The sequence below is a fragment of the Perca fluviatilis genome, chromosome 11 (assembly GCF_010015445.1).
Source record: "Perca fluviatilis chromosome 11, GENO_Pfluv_1.0, whole genome shotgun sequence".
Lineage (NCBI taxonomy): Eukaryota > Metazoa > Chordata > Actinopteri > Perciformes > Percidae > Perca > Perca fluviatilis.
Window position 1 is genome coordinate 13,630,219 of NC_053122.1, and position 15,009 is coordinate 13,645,227.

The following is a 15,009-nucleotide window of genomic DNA, read 5'->3' on the forward strand; positions in this document are numbered from 1 at the left end:
CTATGGTCACAACCTTATTTTTAATAACGGAGACGTCATATCCGGTGTAGACTACCGCTGAACTTCCTCGCAGTTTGACTTGCTATGTCTGCTACAGAAAGATGAAGTGAAAGAAATACGGACCTTTAACTCTAAGGGGCAGTGGTATAACTTGTATAGCTTAACTGCCGTTGTGTACCAGTTTGAATTAAAAATGTTTTCTTTGTCAACGACTGTCCAACCACAGGTAAGAAAGCAGGAAACATTAGGCCAATCTAACATTAGCATTGTTGTTGTTTGGGTTTTAGCTAGTTGAGTTAAGCCTGCTAGCGAGCTAGCTAGCTAAGTTAACCTTAGCTTGTCAGCCAGACTGCTGTTGACCTTTCGTTATCATTTGATGATTTGAAAGAAATTTACATTCAAGTCAGTTGACATTGTGTCAATATTGTTATATTTCTATTTACCCGTAACGTTAAATAAACAGAAATAAAGACTGTTTGGACCTCTGAGAGAAGTTTCCGCTAACGTTACTGTTCTGATGAGCGTTCAATGTGTCCTAAGCTGCCAGATGGGAAACTGCGTCAATGAGCGATATATTTGACTAATTACTGGTGATTTGCATATGCTAATACATCTGCAGTTCAATCAACTTTTCTACTGATACGCGATAATCACCTGTATACGGCTACTTTTCAGCTCGCTGATGTACTTTACCTGTGACTACCAACAGTCTCTGACTAAGGGCTAACGTTACCTAACAAATAGGGTTTGTGATAGTAACGTTAATTGTAATATATATGACAGTTGTAAATCTTGCATTTTCAAAACACTCATTCACTCACTGTTTGCTTACATGTGATCACAGGTGACTGTACCTCTTAGCCACCTCATCAATGTCCTCCACTCTATGAAAAGCTCAGTGGGAAGCAGCAGTGCCACCTGCAAATCAAGAAAACACAAGGAGCATGCCTCAGACTCAGAACTACACTGTACAGAGGTACATTAGCAGGCCATAATCTGTAATTGCTGTTTCAATTCAGAGACCGTGTGATGCTGGGCTTAGTTGATTTCATTCTCCCAAGTCCACTTGTTTAACAAAAACCTTTTTCAGAATAACTTTGTTAGGAATATAAATCAAATGTCATACACAAAATGATATAATGTTTGTGCAGCCCGTGTGGAACATGCGTGAGCTTGGATTATCAGACCTGGGAGCACAGCAGCTGGATGAGCTGGTGAAGAGTGTGTTACCACGCTTGAGTCCACAGGAGGCGCCACTTCCATTGGTTGGACAGACAGCCTGGCATGCCTCACATCTTTCTACACACTCCTTTTTCTTCAATAAGCATGGTGAGAATGTACATCTTTGTTATAAACAGGCCTCCCATACTGTACCTTCAACCACTTAAATATGTGTGGCTGGTGCCCGTGCCTGACTCCTCTTCATCACTCATGAATAAATACAACATGCCAGGACCTCACAATCTGCAAGAAGTTAAAACATTTGTTTAATTTTTCTAGTTTCATTTGACTGCATAGAATTGCAGAGATTCTAGTTAGTGGAGGTGGTAAGCATCCATCCCGATATTCTGATGAATCCTATCATTTTGATTAGCTTAGTTACTAGTTGACTGTTTTAACAAGCAACTAGGGCCTCTTTTTCTTAAAAGTATCTCAATAGTTAAACCTTGTCCTCTGTTCCCAGGCTTCTCATGTGGTGCAATGCCCATGTCTTATTCCAGACAGCACCCTTCACCTCTTCAGTCTGTCTGCACAGAGCTACAACACTGGCCAGGTAACTACAGATTTATGTAATAGTTTATTACTAAACCAAAGCTTTGCATTCAATTGTTACTATTGAATAACTGGAGTTGGTTTGTATGCTATTCGACAACAATATAAATAGCATTACGTAGAACGAGAATAACAAATATTCTACTTAATTGTCAATATTATCTATGGTGTCCTATTTTTACATGTACATTGTGAATGTAACGGTAACAATGTGTATATTTATGGTATAATGCTAATGTGAATCTAGTAAAGTTATATGCTGTGTAAACATGGTTAGCTTTTTAATCTGTTTAAACAGCATGTGCTTACTGTATATTTCAAGTGTGGGTCCCGAGCAGAGGCTTTAAAACTTTAAAGAGCAAAACCAGACGACTGCAGTCGGCCCCCGACCGCCCCCTGGAGTCTGAAGGATTTACACCATCTTTTATGAAGGTAAGTACTTCGAGATGTTGACATGCTTAACATGCTTAAGCAAATCCTTAAAGGGATACTGTGCTGATTTTTAACCAGCAGTTTATCATCTATTTGTGGGCAGTGTGTTTAGATTAACGGTGTTTGGCCGTGGCGCCAATGCATGGAGGACCCTGGCGGCGGGGAGCATCGTTCAGCTTAACACACTGCTTACACTGCTATGACACAAAGCTGGATTTGAATCAGCAAAATATTTTTTTAAGCATGTTATGGATATGTTTGTATGTGCTTATTGTATTAAGAATATTAATTGCCTCACCAGCAGCAACAACATTTTCACCTGACTAGGGTATTGCACTTTTTGGAATAAAATGCAAGGCCTGCTGAGATTTCAAGTTACAAAATATTCAGCTCTTGAGTAGAAAATGCATCACATCACTGTAGTTTTTTTCTCTGCTGTGTAGTCAAATAGAAACATATGTCTTCCATTGGATCTTCTGCACACAAGAAAATTTGAGGAAAAGTTGGCAATTGGTGTTCTGCCCACCTGACACCAACTGGCCTAAAATAGATAGTATGTTTTTTTTCTTACTATTTAGTAACATTATCAGTTATGGAGCTATGTTTGCTAAGTAATTGACAGCAGCTGCCTTTGCACTTTCCTGACAACACAAAAGGGGCCTCCAGCTGTTCTGCCGGTTTAGGAATCTAAAAATACAGGCAGAGCAGGTGCACCTTAAGTTTTTTAGGCCTACAAAGCATGTCCAGTGGGATGGCCTTGAGTGTAAAGGTGTGATAAAAGTGAAGTGAATATGATATCTGGAAATTGATGGAGACAACTTCATAGATGACACATTCCTATGTCTTTAGATCAAATGCAGCTTTATTCACCCACGGAGCACACACAGCCGAGCAGGAGAGACAGTGTTATACACCGAAACATGCACAGACAATCTTCTCCCTGAACACTTAAGTTAACAGACTCCTTTGTACTGTTTGGCCTCACCTCTGGAGAACCAGTTGTCAATCACATAATTATAACGACTTAGAGTCTGACGTATGTTAGCCCCCCCCCCCAGAGGTCACAGGTGAAGATTACATATATTGTTTTTCAGATCTCCTTTGCACGAAACATAATTATTACACCAGGAGAATATTAGGTTCCATGGCATAAGATATATATCTTGTGTATATATATATATATGTAGTAATAACAAGATGTTTCCCATAAGTCCTCACCACTCAGGCCCCTCATATCACCTTTTAGATGTCACACGCAGTCCACACAACATTGAACAGTATATAAGTTATATTTAAAAGCATACAGACTTAATGTCATCTTATCAGAATATCGCTGACCAATCTTACCTTGTACTGCAGGGTTTCCTGACACGTGACAAGGGGGTTGAAGTAGAAAGTCTAGACAGCCTGATTAAGATCAAGAACATACCTGATGGACAGCAGGATTCTTACAAGAGGGGCTTCGCTGAGGGTTTCCTGAAAGCCCAAGCCTTGACACAACGCACACAAGGCAACGCTACAAACAAGCTCAAATTTAATCACACAAGTGGTATTCCATTATTAAGCATTAAACCGTACTGACGTATAGTTTTCCTGCTCCAACTGTTCAGACTCTCTCCGGAGGACTCGTCTAATCCTGCTGGTGCTGCTTCTGGTTGGACTCTATGGTATCTCCAAGACCCCCTTCATATCGGGTAAAGGCTCCTTTTCTACTCTAAGGGCCCTATCTTGCACTCAGCGCCTTTGTACACCGACGCATATATCATTCCTATTTTGCACCCGACGCACAGCGGACTGGTTCAGCGAAAAGAGGAGGCGTGTTCAGGCGCAAACGTTCCCTGGTGCTATTTTGCAGTTTCAGAAAAGAATTCCTCCACACACCAGGAAAAACCTGGTCTAAAGTCAGTGGCGCTAGTCTAAAGTCAGCGCCCTAAAGCTGCTTTCATGCATGCTGCATGTCGTACATGAAATCACCTCCAATATGTTAACATTTTAATGTTAAAATGTGAATGTTAATAATGAAGTACAGTATTTGCCTGCTTAACTAAATCTAGCTTGTTATAACTGAGCCATTTTCTGCTCTTTGCAGACAAATTCTAACCTGCAGTATTGAAGCTGTGTGTGTGTGTGTGTGTGTGTGTGTGTGTGTGTGTGTGTGTGTGTGTGTGTGTGTGTGTGTGTGTGTGTGTGTGTGTGTGTGTGTGTGTGTGTGTGTGTGTGTGTGTGTGTGTGTGTGTGTGTGTGTGTGTGTGTGTGTGTGTGTGTGTGTGTGTGTGTGTGTGTGTTAACCATGCCATGCAGTGTGATTTCGAACTTTAATCTAACCATTTTTGATAGTACGGTTCCGAACCACATCAGGCCTGGACTCTGCAGTGGACCCTGTGCAGATGAAAAACGTGACATTTGAGCATGTCAAAGGGATAGAAGAAGCTAAGAACGAGCTGCAGGAAGTTGTGGAGTTCCTGAAAAACCCAAAGAAGTTCACAGTATTGGGAGGGAAGCTGCCAAAAGGTAGGGCTGTCTTTTACAGTGCGTTTTAAGATGTTTTAAAAGCTTTGCGATTTTTATAAATTCTGCACTTATGTATGATGACTTTTCAACTGAGATGGTAGTTGCACTATATTCACAAAACTGTCTTTGTGTCTCTCTCTCTCTCTCTCGTTCTTCCTCCTCATCTCTTTACTTTAGGTGTTTTACTGGTTGGCCCTCCAGGGACCGGAAAGACTCTACTGGCCAGAGCTGTGGCAGGAGAGGCAGATGTGCCATTCTACTACGCCTCCGGGTCCGAATTTGATGAGATGTTTGTTGGAGTGGGAGCCAGCCGCATCAGGAACCTTTTCAGTGGGATTTCTTTTTCCTTTTCCCTTTGCCTTCTTTAGAAACTTCTTGAGAGTGTAGAGTTGACTTCTCCTGATACAAGGGCTGCATGATTGCATCAAAGACATTATAATTGTTGTGATTTTCATTGTGGTACATATGTTTATTTTTTATATTTGTTGTACTGCTTATTTCTAGAGGAGGCTAAAGCCAATGCTCCCTGTGTGATCTTCATTGATGAACTGGACAGCGTGGGTGGGAAAAGGATTGAGTCTCCCATGCACCCTTACTCCAGACAGACTATTAACCAACTACTTGCTGAGATGGATGGGTAATCCCTCAAAATATTTGTTGCATATTTTACAGTTTAGGAGTTGTCGTAATATTAAAGCAAATTTGGCAGTAAGTTGGGGTTGCCTTCAAACTGTCCTACTGACTGATTTGCAGCAACGGTCTTCAATCATGTTAACTGTGCATACAGTACAGTTCAGTGTTGGTTGACACAAGAATAAGTGAAGTACTGCATTGTGGCTCAAAATGTGAATTAGAATGTAAGAAAGATTGCTGTGGTGAGAGAACATAACAGAAAGCAAGAGGAGAGCTGCTGCATTGCAGACGCTGACTTGCATGTACCCTGTGCTATTATTTTGTAGGTTTAAGCCTAACGAAGGTGTGATCATCATTGGAGCAACCAACTTCCCAGAGGCTTTGGATAAGTATGTTTACCTCTGTGTCTCTTGCTTTAGCCTGTGAAAATATCAGAGCTTACATTGCACATTCATGTCAAGTTTTACAACCCTCAGAGACACAGCTTTTCTTGTCAAAAACTAAGAATAGACTGCAACCATGAGGCGGCAGTGACCCAGATTGTATGCTGACACAGCATCAGTATTTTACTAAACTGCTGATCTTGTTTTTTTAAGTGCCCTGATCCGCCCAGGACGTTTTGACATGCAGGTGACTGTCCCCAAACCAGATGTGAAAGGACGCACAGAGATCCTTAACTGGTATCTGAAGAAGATTAAAATGGATCCAGGTGTGAGATCACCATCTGCTAATCCTAAAATATTTATAACAATGTTTTTGCTAAAATGTTTTGTTATGGTGTATATAATATTTTTAACCACTGTAAGGCCGCGTTCAGACAGCCTGCGTCGCCCGTCAAACGGTGTTTTGACCTATGGTTTGAGGCAGTGTGAGAAATCCCGTACAGTAAACAGGAAACATCACTGCCTTTATCACTGCCCGAGAGTTTGTGTAACAGCTGAATGTTTCCTGCAACAACAAATCACTCGCTATGTCTCGCTCGTCTCTTTTCTTTCTCTCTCTCCTTGAAGTGCGGCCGGAAGCATCCAGATCTATAAACGATCTGACTGAAAACAGCAATTGTGAAATATAAAGTCTTCTTGTGCTACATTGGGGGGTTAAAGAACACAACAGGACATCACAAATGGGCAGTTTCATTGACACCGCCCTTACAACCCTGTGGCAAATCGGCGGATCGTTTTTTTTTTTTTTTTTTGTCTGAATGCACCGTAAGACAGAACCTACAGTTGTTTGAATACCTTGGTTTGGTGGTCCTCAAGCACTGAACACACTGGCAGCACAGAGCACTGGTATTTTTGAAGATGACATCATAAGCTAAATGTTTGTCATTTACCAGCCCCGTCTGAGGCCTAGACTGATTTAGATAATCGTTGTGATCTTTGTTGATGTCGCGTGTTATCTCTGCAGCTATTGAGGCCAATATTATTGCCCGGGGCACAGTGGGCTTCTCTGGCGCTGACCTGGAAAATCTGGTCAACCAGGCTGCCCTGAAGGCAGCAGTCGATGGTAAAGACATGGTCACCCTGAAAGAGCTGGAGTTTGCTAAAGACAAAATCCTCATGGGTGAGTAATGAGGAAGCTTTTTTTTTTGTCTGTGTGTTTTCATTGAACACGGCAAAAGTGCAAAAGTGGTGATTAGGATCACTCGCAAAGTCCTGTTGAGAATGTGGCAATAAAATAAATTCATTCATACTTTCTTCTTTTATCTTCAAGGCCCCGAGAGAAGGAGTGCAGAAATAGATGAGAAGAACAAGATCATCACAGCGTACCATGAATCTGGCCATGCAATAGTAGCTTACTATACCAAAGATGCCATGCCGATTAACAAGGCTACTATCATGCCCAGAGGCCCCAGTCTGGGACATGTAAGGAAACGTAGAGCTTGTAAACGTATTATAGCGCGTATTATAATTTGACACTGAGTCTGCAGACAGTCATTCCATTAAACTTTGTTTACCTCTTATCCCCTTCATTTTTCATTCCCTTTTTCCATCCTCTCCAATGTCTCCTGTCAGGTATCCATGCTTCCAGAGAATGATCGCTGGAGTGAGACTCGCTCTCAGCTGCTGGCCCAGATGGACGTCAGTATGGGCGGCCGTGTAGCTGAGGAGATTATATTTGGCCATGAGTACATCACAACCGGTAAAAAGGAGTTCCTAAAAATGTTTTAACATAAAGTGTAGAATGTAGTAAGGTCTTGATTCTCTTCTACGTAGAAAGGTGGTTGGCAGGCTAGAATGTGTAAAGGCAACATGTCATTTCTTCCTCTCCAGGTGCATCAAGCGACTTTGATAGTGCCACAAAGATCGCTAAGATGATGGTGACCAGATTTGGAATGTGTGAAAAGGTAGGCTAACTTATGGGACTTATAAAGGGAAGGCTGGTCATAGTATTTGCACTGCACATGTATCGCAGTCTACATTTTTGCTATAATTGTATGCACATTTATGTACTGTATATGTTTCCCCTTCCTGTCTCCCAGTTGGGTGTGATGACCTATACTGACATGACAGCCCAGAGCCCAGAGACACAAGCAGCGGTGGAGCATGAAGTCAGGGTGTTACTGAAGGTCTGTGTGATGTTTTTTTTTATTATTATATATTTATTTTTTTAGGACAGCTGAACAAAAAAAACAATTCAGCGATTCAACCAGCTCTTGTGAAACCTTTTTTCTTACCACCTTTTCTGTTGCTGTCACCAGGACTCTTATGAGCGTGCCAAAGTCCTGCTGAAGACTCATTCCAAAGAGCACAAAAACCTGGCAGATGCTCTGCTCATGTATGAGACACTGGATGCCAAAGAGATCAAGCTGGTCCTGGAGGGCAAGGCCCTGGAGGCCAGTTGAAACGAGCAGGGACTGCAACAATGGGGGGGTTGGCAATAGGGGGAGGGGGCAGATTTTAAGAGCTCAGGGGTCATGGAAGGAGGGATGGACTCAGTTCATGAGTGAATCAGAGGAGTGTGAAGTGATGGCCTGCGTTCACAAAGTCTCTTGACAAGCGCCCATGTGGGACTATGTCATATCTTCACTCTGTCCCCTTTGTGTAATCCCATCAATATTCCCAGATAAGTAGTGACTTTCCTGCGTTCAGAGGTAACTGCTTACCTCTGTATGTTGCACAGGCTCACCGTGTGTGACAAAGGTTAACAGGTCAAATGCCCAATGTAAAGGATGTTGCTCAGGTCACTTTATCCGTTGGTGGGAGGAAATAGTGCATTCATGTAATTATGTACTTCAAACGTAAAAGTATCCTGGTAGGATTCCCTTTTTAATGTTAATAATTGTAGGAGTTGAAATGTGGTCAAATTCTGTAATTATTGGAACTAGACTTTAAGTCAATCTCAGCTCCTATTTGTCGATTGTCTTCCAGGTTTCCTATGTGTTATTTGTCTTGTATATCTTCAAGGTCAGGCTACACTCTCGACTTCTTTCTTGCGAGCCTCCCAATTTGGCACCAAGAAGTGTCGCAATGGGGTGCTGCACTTTGTCTTTCCATCTGATTCTTTGTATCTGGGATGATTGGAAGATCATGTATATACATTCTCCTAACCCCCCTCTGCATATGTCCCCATTACTAATTTTTAAAGGTGGCCTTTTAGGGAATGCACTGTAAGTGATTTTTTGTTTTCCTTTTGAAAGGAGGGAGTGTATAAAGTTAAACTATAATGTCTCAGCACTTTGGGTGAGTGTATTATTTGAAAATGCACTTGCGCTCTCTTCATTTATTTCATTTATGCTGTGTGTACAGACAACCGCTGCTTTGCCTCAATAAAGCATGCAACAAATACACGCTGTGTTATGTAGTGATAGACTATTGGGATCTTTAGGATTTTAAAGCTAAGCTAAGTTATTTAAAATAGTCTTGAGTTCAGCTTCCAAAAAAGCTTTAGGAAAAATATCAGTGTTTCTTGTAAATGCAAATGAGTTGAAATGCAGAAGACTCAATCTTTAGATTATTCAGATAAACAAGACCAGTTATCGGTTATTGCCCATTGGCATCTCCTTTGTCGTTACATCAAAGCAGAGTAATTTTGTCACGTCTAGGTCTCTATACCTTTCTCTTTGAACACGTTTTGCACAGTGCAGTGGAAGAAAGATTCCAATGTTCACTCAGTGCTTATTGACACTGCTCTGTGTATAAAGGTAGTTGTAACAAGTCTAATTTTAAAGTGACGTCCTTGACTATGTGACATTTCTTCAACACAGATTGTGGGTAGAAACTAAAATGTTGAATGTCCCAATTTGTGAATAGTTACAGCAGCCGCAGTGTATGTAATCCCATATTTTAGCTTTTTGAGCATTTAATTTAAACTGTAGCTCGTACCAAGATTACCACCAGCATATGTATTTTCAGTGTGGACCTTTTCAGTTTGTTTTCTTGGCTTCAATTTGAGACACTATTTAGTTTCTTGGCCTTTTATCAATGTTTAGCTGTATGTATGATTGGGATGTAACATTGTATATAGATGTAATGCTTTTATGCTGAGACATTGAATGGCTCTCTGCTGTTGATTGACAAAATCTCTCAACAATGTGATCGCAATGGTTAATGAATGTTACTGCAGCTGAGATAAATAAAATGAAGCCTAAATAAAATCTTGTGTACTTAAAATTTATTTTTTACAAAACTTAAAATGCAGATACCTTAGTTACAAATTAGACAAAATCCACAAGGTTTACACCTTCAGACACTTCAAAACATAATACATTTATTGGCATTTCTTTACAACAATCACAATTGTCTTGGGCAGTGCTAAGCAATGGAGAAATGCTGCGGCGCCGTTGCAAAATAGGCTTGGAAGGAACTTGTTTTGGTGGAACATTTGTACGTTTAAAAGTTGTTTAAGTCATGCAACAGAAAACTCAGATCGGACAGATAGTCTAGCTAGCTGTCTGGATTTGAGATCTGAGAAAAGGTTAACCATAGTCCTCATATATCGACCGGAGTTTAAAATGCCAACACAAAGGAAGCCCAAGGCAACGGATATCTGGCCTAAATGAGTGAAATTCGGCAGCAATGGAGTAATTCCGGAAGTGGAACGTCAAGGATATAGACCTCTCTTAATACATCCATGATATAGGCTACGTATAAGGCAATAGCACAACGAGCCTCCCAAATCTTTAATGTTGTAATGGGACAGATGGCAGACGGTACATAACCACCACTATTTTTCTCCCATTAGAATGGTGTTTTCTGTAGGGCGTCCCCTCTGCTGTTGAAGTTAGGGCTTGGGTTAGGTTATGGTTACGCCGGTGTAGCAGAGATAACAGGTTGGGTTTTCCACAAATATGTCCAAAACTTATTTTATCTTAAAAAAATAAATAACTGCAGTATCATTGTAGATTATATTTCTTGACACAAAAAGTGTGAAGAATTCAAATTTCAGTTTGCCTTTGAAATGTCATTTATAAACTGGACAACCCTACTTTAACACCACTTCCCACAGGCTCCAAACAGAGTCAGAAACACTGGAATGAACACTAAGCCGTGGAGCAGCCCAAATGTAATCACAAGAAACACAATCTTAAAGAATGTCCTAAAGATGTAACTCCCAGACATGGACAGCACCGCCACTCCTAAAATAGTTGACAGTGCTCCTTGCAGTATCGGATAGCCTAGATGGGCCAATGCATTCATAGTTTTCTTATTCACATCACTCTGGGAGCTGGAGACAAAAGAGTAAGAAATGTGTGCTGAGAAGTCTACAGAAAAACCAATGCACATGAGCAGGTTGATCATAGAGATGGAGTCCAGGTTTACACCCCACAGCGCCATGAACCCTGTCACACCAACAATGACTGAACAAATTGCAAAGGCCACCCACAGGGAGCAAAGAGGATTGGGTATCAGGATGAGTGAGACGACCAGCATCACGATCACAGCCACCAGGATGGTTTGAATGGTGTTGTCCATAATGACAGCGTACTGGTCAAAGTAGATGAAAGCAGGGTGGTACACCAGTAGCTCTACTGGACATTCCTCTGCTGTTTTCCTGAGTCCAATCATCATGTCCTTTGTTGGGACTTTGTTGAGCGTCTGAATAAAAAAGCGAGAGGCCTGAATCGTATTGTCTGCAGTGAAGTTGATGTCTTGTTTGAACATGGACTTGAGTTCTAAGAAATGTCGCAGATATGTGTGGAAAGCCTGTTGAGAACTTACATCGAGATCGGATGCGTTTGCATATTGTAGAAAGGGAAGAAACCAAGCTAAAGTGCCATTGACAAAGTTCAAACTCTCAAAATCTGAAATGCATGAGAGCAGATGCTTTTGTTCATCCTCATCCCAGTATGGGAAGGGCCGCTTCACTGCTACCATCACGTTACAGCTATATTCAGAGAAGTGCTGCCTTTGATTGTTGTAGTAATCGATGATGTAGGAATCATCCAAAGCCAGATTCCTGATATCAAGTCCTTCCTTTAAGATAAAACAACCATAGATGCCTACAGCCAGATAGCCTGCATAAATGACAAATACACAAGCTTTCATCAGTTTGTGGGTCAGCATTGGGCCGTAGAAGCGCTCAAACATGTAACTCACTGGGTCAGTTTCCTCCTTTTCTGTCATTCGATCGTAGCTCCCCCCAACACAGCATATACTAAGGACTTTTGAATTCCTGGATGGTAAGTCTTCTGGGATCTTGGCACAGGTGAACCAGTGCTTGTTCTCTGCTTCTCTCTGTCCGTTCAAAGCCATGCACGCCCCCAGGAAGGTGATGCTGTACAGATAGCAGAAGCAAATCGAAATCCCTGCGTACAGGCAGAAGGACCGGACTGAACCAAAGGGCGAGCAGCAGCCCAGTAAAAGAGCAAGAGCGTCGGTCAGGGAGGTGATGGAGATAGAGACGGCAGCATCCTTGTAGGTGTCGGCCAGCCGGGCGGGGACGCTGTCTAGAACACGGGTCCTCTGCCAGCAAGAGATCATGATAAACATATCATCCAGTCCAATACCTTTAGGTTGAAAGTCAGAAGAGAAAAAGATTTAAAAAATGGGAAATGGGACTGTGTAATCCCTCACTGTGCACATTATTACGTTTGGTCTTTAGGGGCCCCCTAACTGCTTAATCCAGCAATGAGTATAGGACATGAAATGAAAATGTACATTATCAGAAGTCAAGATTGTGAAACATGGACATGTCTTATGACAATACATCTGGTCTCAAAAAAATATAAGACTAAAAATATGATGTGACATAGCAATGTATTAGAATGCCATGTCAATGACAAAAAATTAAATAAATGAAAACATGCATATAAAACATAACAAAATAAAACACGCATTAACATGACATAATGTTATTTTTTTTTAGCTCAACAGGAAGTAATGTTGTTTTATGACTACTTTCTAACTTTGATTCAGCCTTGGACAGTGGGACTTTATGGACCTGAATGTTGAAAAGAACCTACCTAATATCATGAAAGGACAGGAGGCAACTGTCATGACAAAAGGTTGATCCAGCAACAACAGCGCACCAAAACCGCTCAGGACTGCCAGACCTGTGCAGAGCACCCCACAGGATGCCACCCACACCTTTGTCCTCACATTATCCACCCTAAAAGGAAATCAGAAATCAAAAAATGCAATACATCCAAAAGTCATTGCATGACATGTTCAGCAGATGTTTTACCAACCTCCAACATGATATGATTGAAAATGTGATGGCAATGGCATAGGTGATGGAGAATGAATAGATGACGGAAGCTGGTGATTTTTTAAATTCCCATTGCATTGACATGGAGGTGGAGTATGACACCTAGAAAGAGTAGCAATACATTTAACAGAAGGCACTTAATTCAAAAACAAAAAGATGATCATTTAAAACACTGGAATGTTTTGCTTACCTGAATAGAAGTTGATGATATATTTGAGACCAAATTAATAAAGCTTTCTAACCAAAGGTCAGTCTTTGTTTTGTTGTCCTCATCTAAATAGTAATGGAGCTGTATGGCTTTAGCACTTTCAACTACTGAACTCTCCTCGCACAATTTCACACTCCCCAGAGTTAAATACAAAGGAATACTCCTAAAATTAGAGTAATACCACGGAAAGGTCAAATTGATTGTGTCTATATTGTTGGCACTGTATTCAATAATATCTAAAATGTAATTAGAGGTGCAGGATCCCATCACCTCAGCACAAACATCCACATATTCAAATGACAGGTTGTTAAACTGAACTGCCATATTCCTAACTTTAAAGTCTAAGTCTAGGATGTCCTGGAGCGACTCCACAGTCAGAATATTCCTGTCACTTGTAGCTATGAGAGTTGCATAATTCCCATCTGTGCTCAGTCGTAAACGTGAAAACATGGAATCATTTCCTGGAAAAGTTTCTTGGATGTATTTCCTCTCCAGCTTGGCTTGTCCGTCGCCAGGTGTGAACTGCTCTTCAATATCGTTTGACATTCTGTCCTCGAGAAGAACAAATCCGCTCCCCAGACTTGCCGAGAGAATGAGGGGGATGATTACGAACCACCAGGGATGAGATCCAATAAAATGACCCATCATTTCAAAGCAGATGCGTAGTAGTCTCTCTATGCAATCTGTGCGGATTCTGCCCATAGCTGTGAAAACGTGCTCCCTTAAAATCTGGGTTTCTGGTTGGAATTTGGTACAAAAGCTATTTTGGGGAAATATAAAAGAGCTGCTCTTTTTTCCCAGAAATTTCCACATTAGAGAGGTCCTTGAGTATTCACAACCAGCTGTATTTATTGGGCTGCAGACTCTTCTTAGCTCCTTCATGACATGAGATTTGCATAATAACAGGGTTGGCCCACTCTCTAATGAACAGAGGCAGATGAGGTTTGAGGAAAGGCTCAGTCAAAGAGCCTATTGAAGAACAGTTGGTGTAGTATGGCTCACTAGTTCCATTTCAATACTTACTGTCAATGGTTTTCAATTGCCTAACCCCCAGGTAATTCCTTCTCATGGCTGAGGTCACACTAAACGGGCCCTTGAAGATTGATGGATGTTGCAAAGGCACAGAACAAAGAGGTATTATAATGTGGATCTTTATTTACTTTTTCTACCTGCCAATTGACAATCATTTTTCTATGGTAGACTTCCATCTAATCCCTCATGCACTTCTGCTCCAGGGTAACTGGCCAGCATTAGCAAAAGAATATGTGGCTTTGTTTAAAACATATGTACAAACCATGAACACAAAACCACATTTTGTGAGTAATTTAGTATTCAAAAGTCAGTGGGCGAAATAGCAGACATGAAAAAGCTGTATAAGCAGTATATGTCGCAGAACTTACTTTTTACACATTCAGATCCTCTTGACAAATAATGTATAAATACAGTTTTTTCATTATTGTAAAATTTGAATACTAACATTAGCATTTAACACTTTAGGACTCAATACTTTTACCTCTAAACAGTCTAATCACTTTTGACATTTTGTAAATAGTTTTGTACATTTTTCATGAAATTAAATGTAATTTAATTCCAACAAAACTTTATTTAATTATATTAATGTACACGCAGTACAACTTCAGGTACAAAACTACTCAAACAGTCTACAAGAATACAATAATGACTTACCTGGATTCCTGGAAGTAACATTAGTTTTTATTTTCTAGTTTATTTCAATATATTTTCAGACCTCGTCAACCATGGACGTAGCGTCAACCATAGTGACGTCATGCGTCCAAGGCTGG

At 40.9% G+C, this 15,009-nt stretch overlaps 3 protein-coding genes across 5 annotated transcripts; 1 reads left to right on the forward strand and 2 right to left on the reverse strand.

The window, feature by feature from the left end:
- The first annotated feature begins 39 nt into the window (after positions 1-39).
- On the forward strand, positions 40-9,946 carry yme1l1b (YME1-like 1b). Of its 2 annotated transcripts, none has more exons than XM_039815758.1 (18): positions 40-226; positions 845-976; positions 1,152-1,329; positions 1,685-1,774; positions 2,096-2,205; positions 3,565-3,715; positions 3,816-3,899; positions 4,543-4,716; positions 4,894-5,046; positions 5,221-5,353; positions 5,676-5,738; positions 5,946-6,058; positions 6,757-6,912; positions 7,063-7,214; positions 7,365-7,491; positions 7,623-7,696; positions 7,832-7,918; positions 8,051-9,946. In XM_039815758.1, the coding sequence occupies exons 1-18, from the start codon at positions 194-196 to the stop codon at positions 8,192-8,194; spliced, it is 2,154 nt and encodes a 717-aa protein (XP_039671692.1). In that variant the 5' UTR covers positions 40-193; the 3' UTR covers positions 8,195-9,946. The 2 variants fall into 2 exon arrangements, with proteins under 2 accessions (XP_039671692.1, XP_039671693.1); XM_039815759.1 differs by having other exon boundaries at positions 4,564-4,716.
- Positions 9,947-10,303: 357 nt separating this feature from the next.
- Positions 10,304-14,324, reverse strand: LOC120567843 (patched domain-containing protein 3-like). Of its 2 annotated transcripts, XM_039814918.1 has the most exons (4): positions 14,231-14,324; positions 12,980-13,101; positions 12,755-12,900; positions 10,304-12,298 (listed from the first exon to the last, which is right to left on the reverse strand). In XM_039814918.1, exons 2-4 carry the CDS (start codon positions 13,081-13,083, stop codon positions 10,779-10,781), a joined length of 1,770 nt encoding a protein of 589 aa, XP_039670852.1. In that variant the 5' UTR covers positions 13,084-13,101; positions 14,231-14,324; the 3' UTR covers positions 10,304-10,778. The 2 variants fall into 2 exon arrangements, with proteins under 2 accessions (XP_039670852.1, XP_039670853.1); XM_039814919.1 differs by lacking the exon at positions 14,231-14,324 and having other exon boundaries at positions 12,980-13,214.
- On the reverse strand, positions 13,142-14,976 carry LOC120567845 (patched domain-containing protein 3). Its single transcript, XM_039814920.1, has 2 exons — positions 14,894-14,976; positions 13,142-14,300 (listed from the first exon to the last, which is right to left on the reverse strand). Exon 2 carries the CDS (start codon positions 14,087-14,089, stop codon positions 13,160-13,162), a length of 930 nt encoding a protein of 309 aa, XP_039670854.1. The 5' UTR covers positions 14,090-14,300; positions 14,894-14,976; the 3' UTR covers positions 13,142-13,159.
- Positions 14,977-15,009: the final 33 nt, after the last annotated feature.

What these genes read in the sequence shown, in the direction of transcription:
- LOC120567843 (XM_039814918.1), bottom strand. Translation starts at nt 13,083, where the DNA reads ATGTCAATGCAATGGGAATTTAAAAAATCACCAGCTTCCGTCATCTAT. An exon ending in TCAATCATATCATGTTGGAG is followed by an intron (nt 12,901 to 12,979) that starts GTTGGTAAAACA and finishes ATTTCCTTTTAG; the next exon opens with GGTGGATAATGTGAGGACAA. An exon ending in CTGTCCTTTCATGATATTAG is followed by an intron (nt 12,299 to 12,754) that starts GTAGGTTCTTTT and finishes TTCAACCTAAAG; the next exon opens with GTATTGGACTGGATGATATG.
- LOC120567845 (XM_039814920.1), bottom strand. Translation starts at nt 14,089, where the DNA reads ATGAAGGAGCTAAGAAGAGTCTGCAGCCCAATAAATACAGCTGGTTGT.
- yme1l1b (XM_039815758.1), top strand. Translation starts at nt 194, where the DNA reads ATGTTTTCTTTGTCAACGACTGTCCAACCACAG. An exon ending in CTACTTGCTGAGATGGATGG is followed by an intron (nt 5,354 to 5,675) that starts GTAATCCCTCAA and finishes ATTATTTTGTAG; the next exon opens with GTTTAAGCCTAACGAAGGTG. An exon ending in CCATGAGTACATCACAACCG is followed by an intron (nt 7,492 to 7,622) that starts GTAAAAAGGAGT and finishes CTTCCTCTCCAG; the next exon opens with GTGCATCAAGCGACTTTGAT.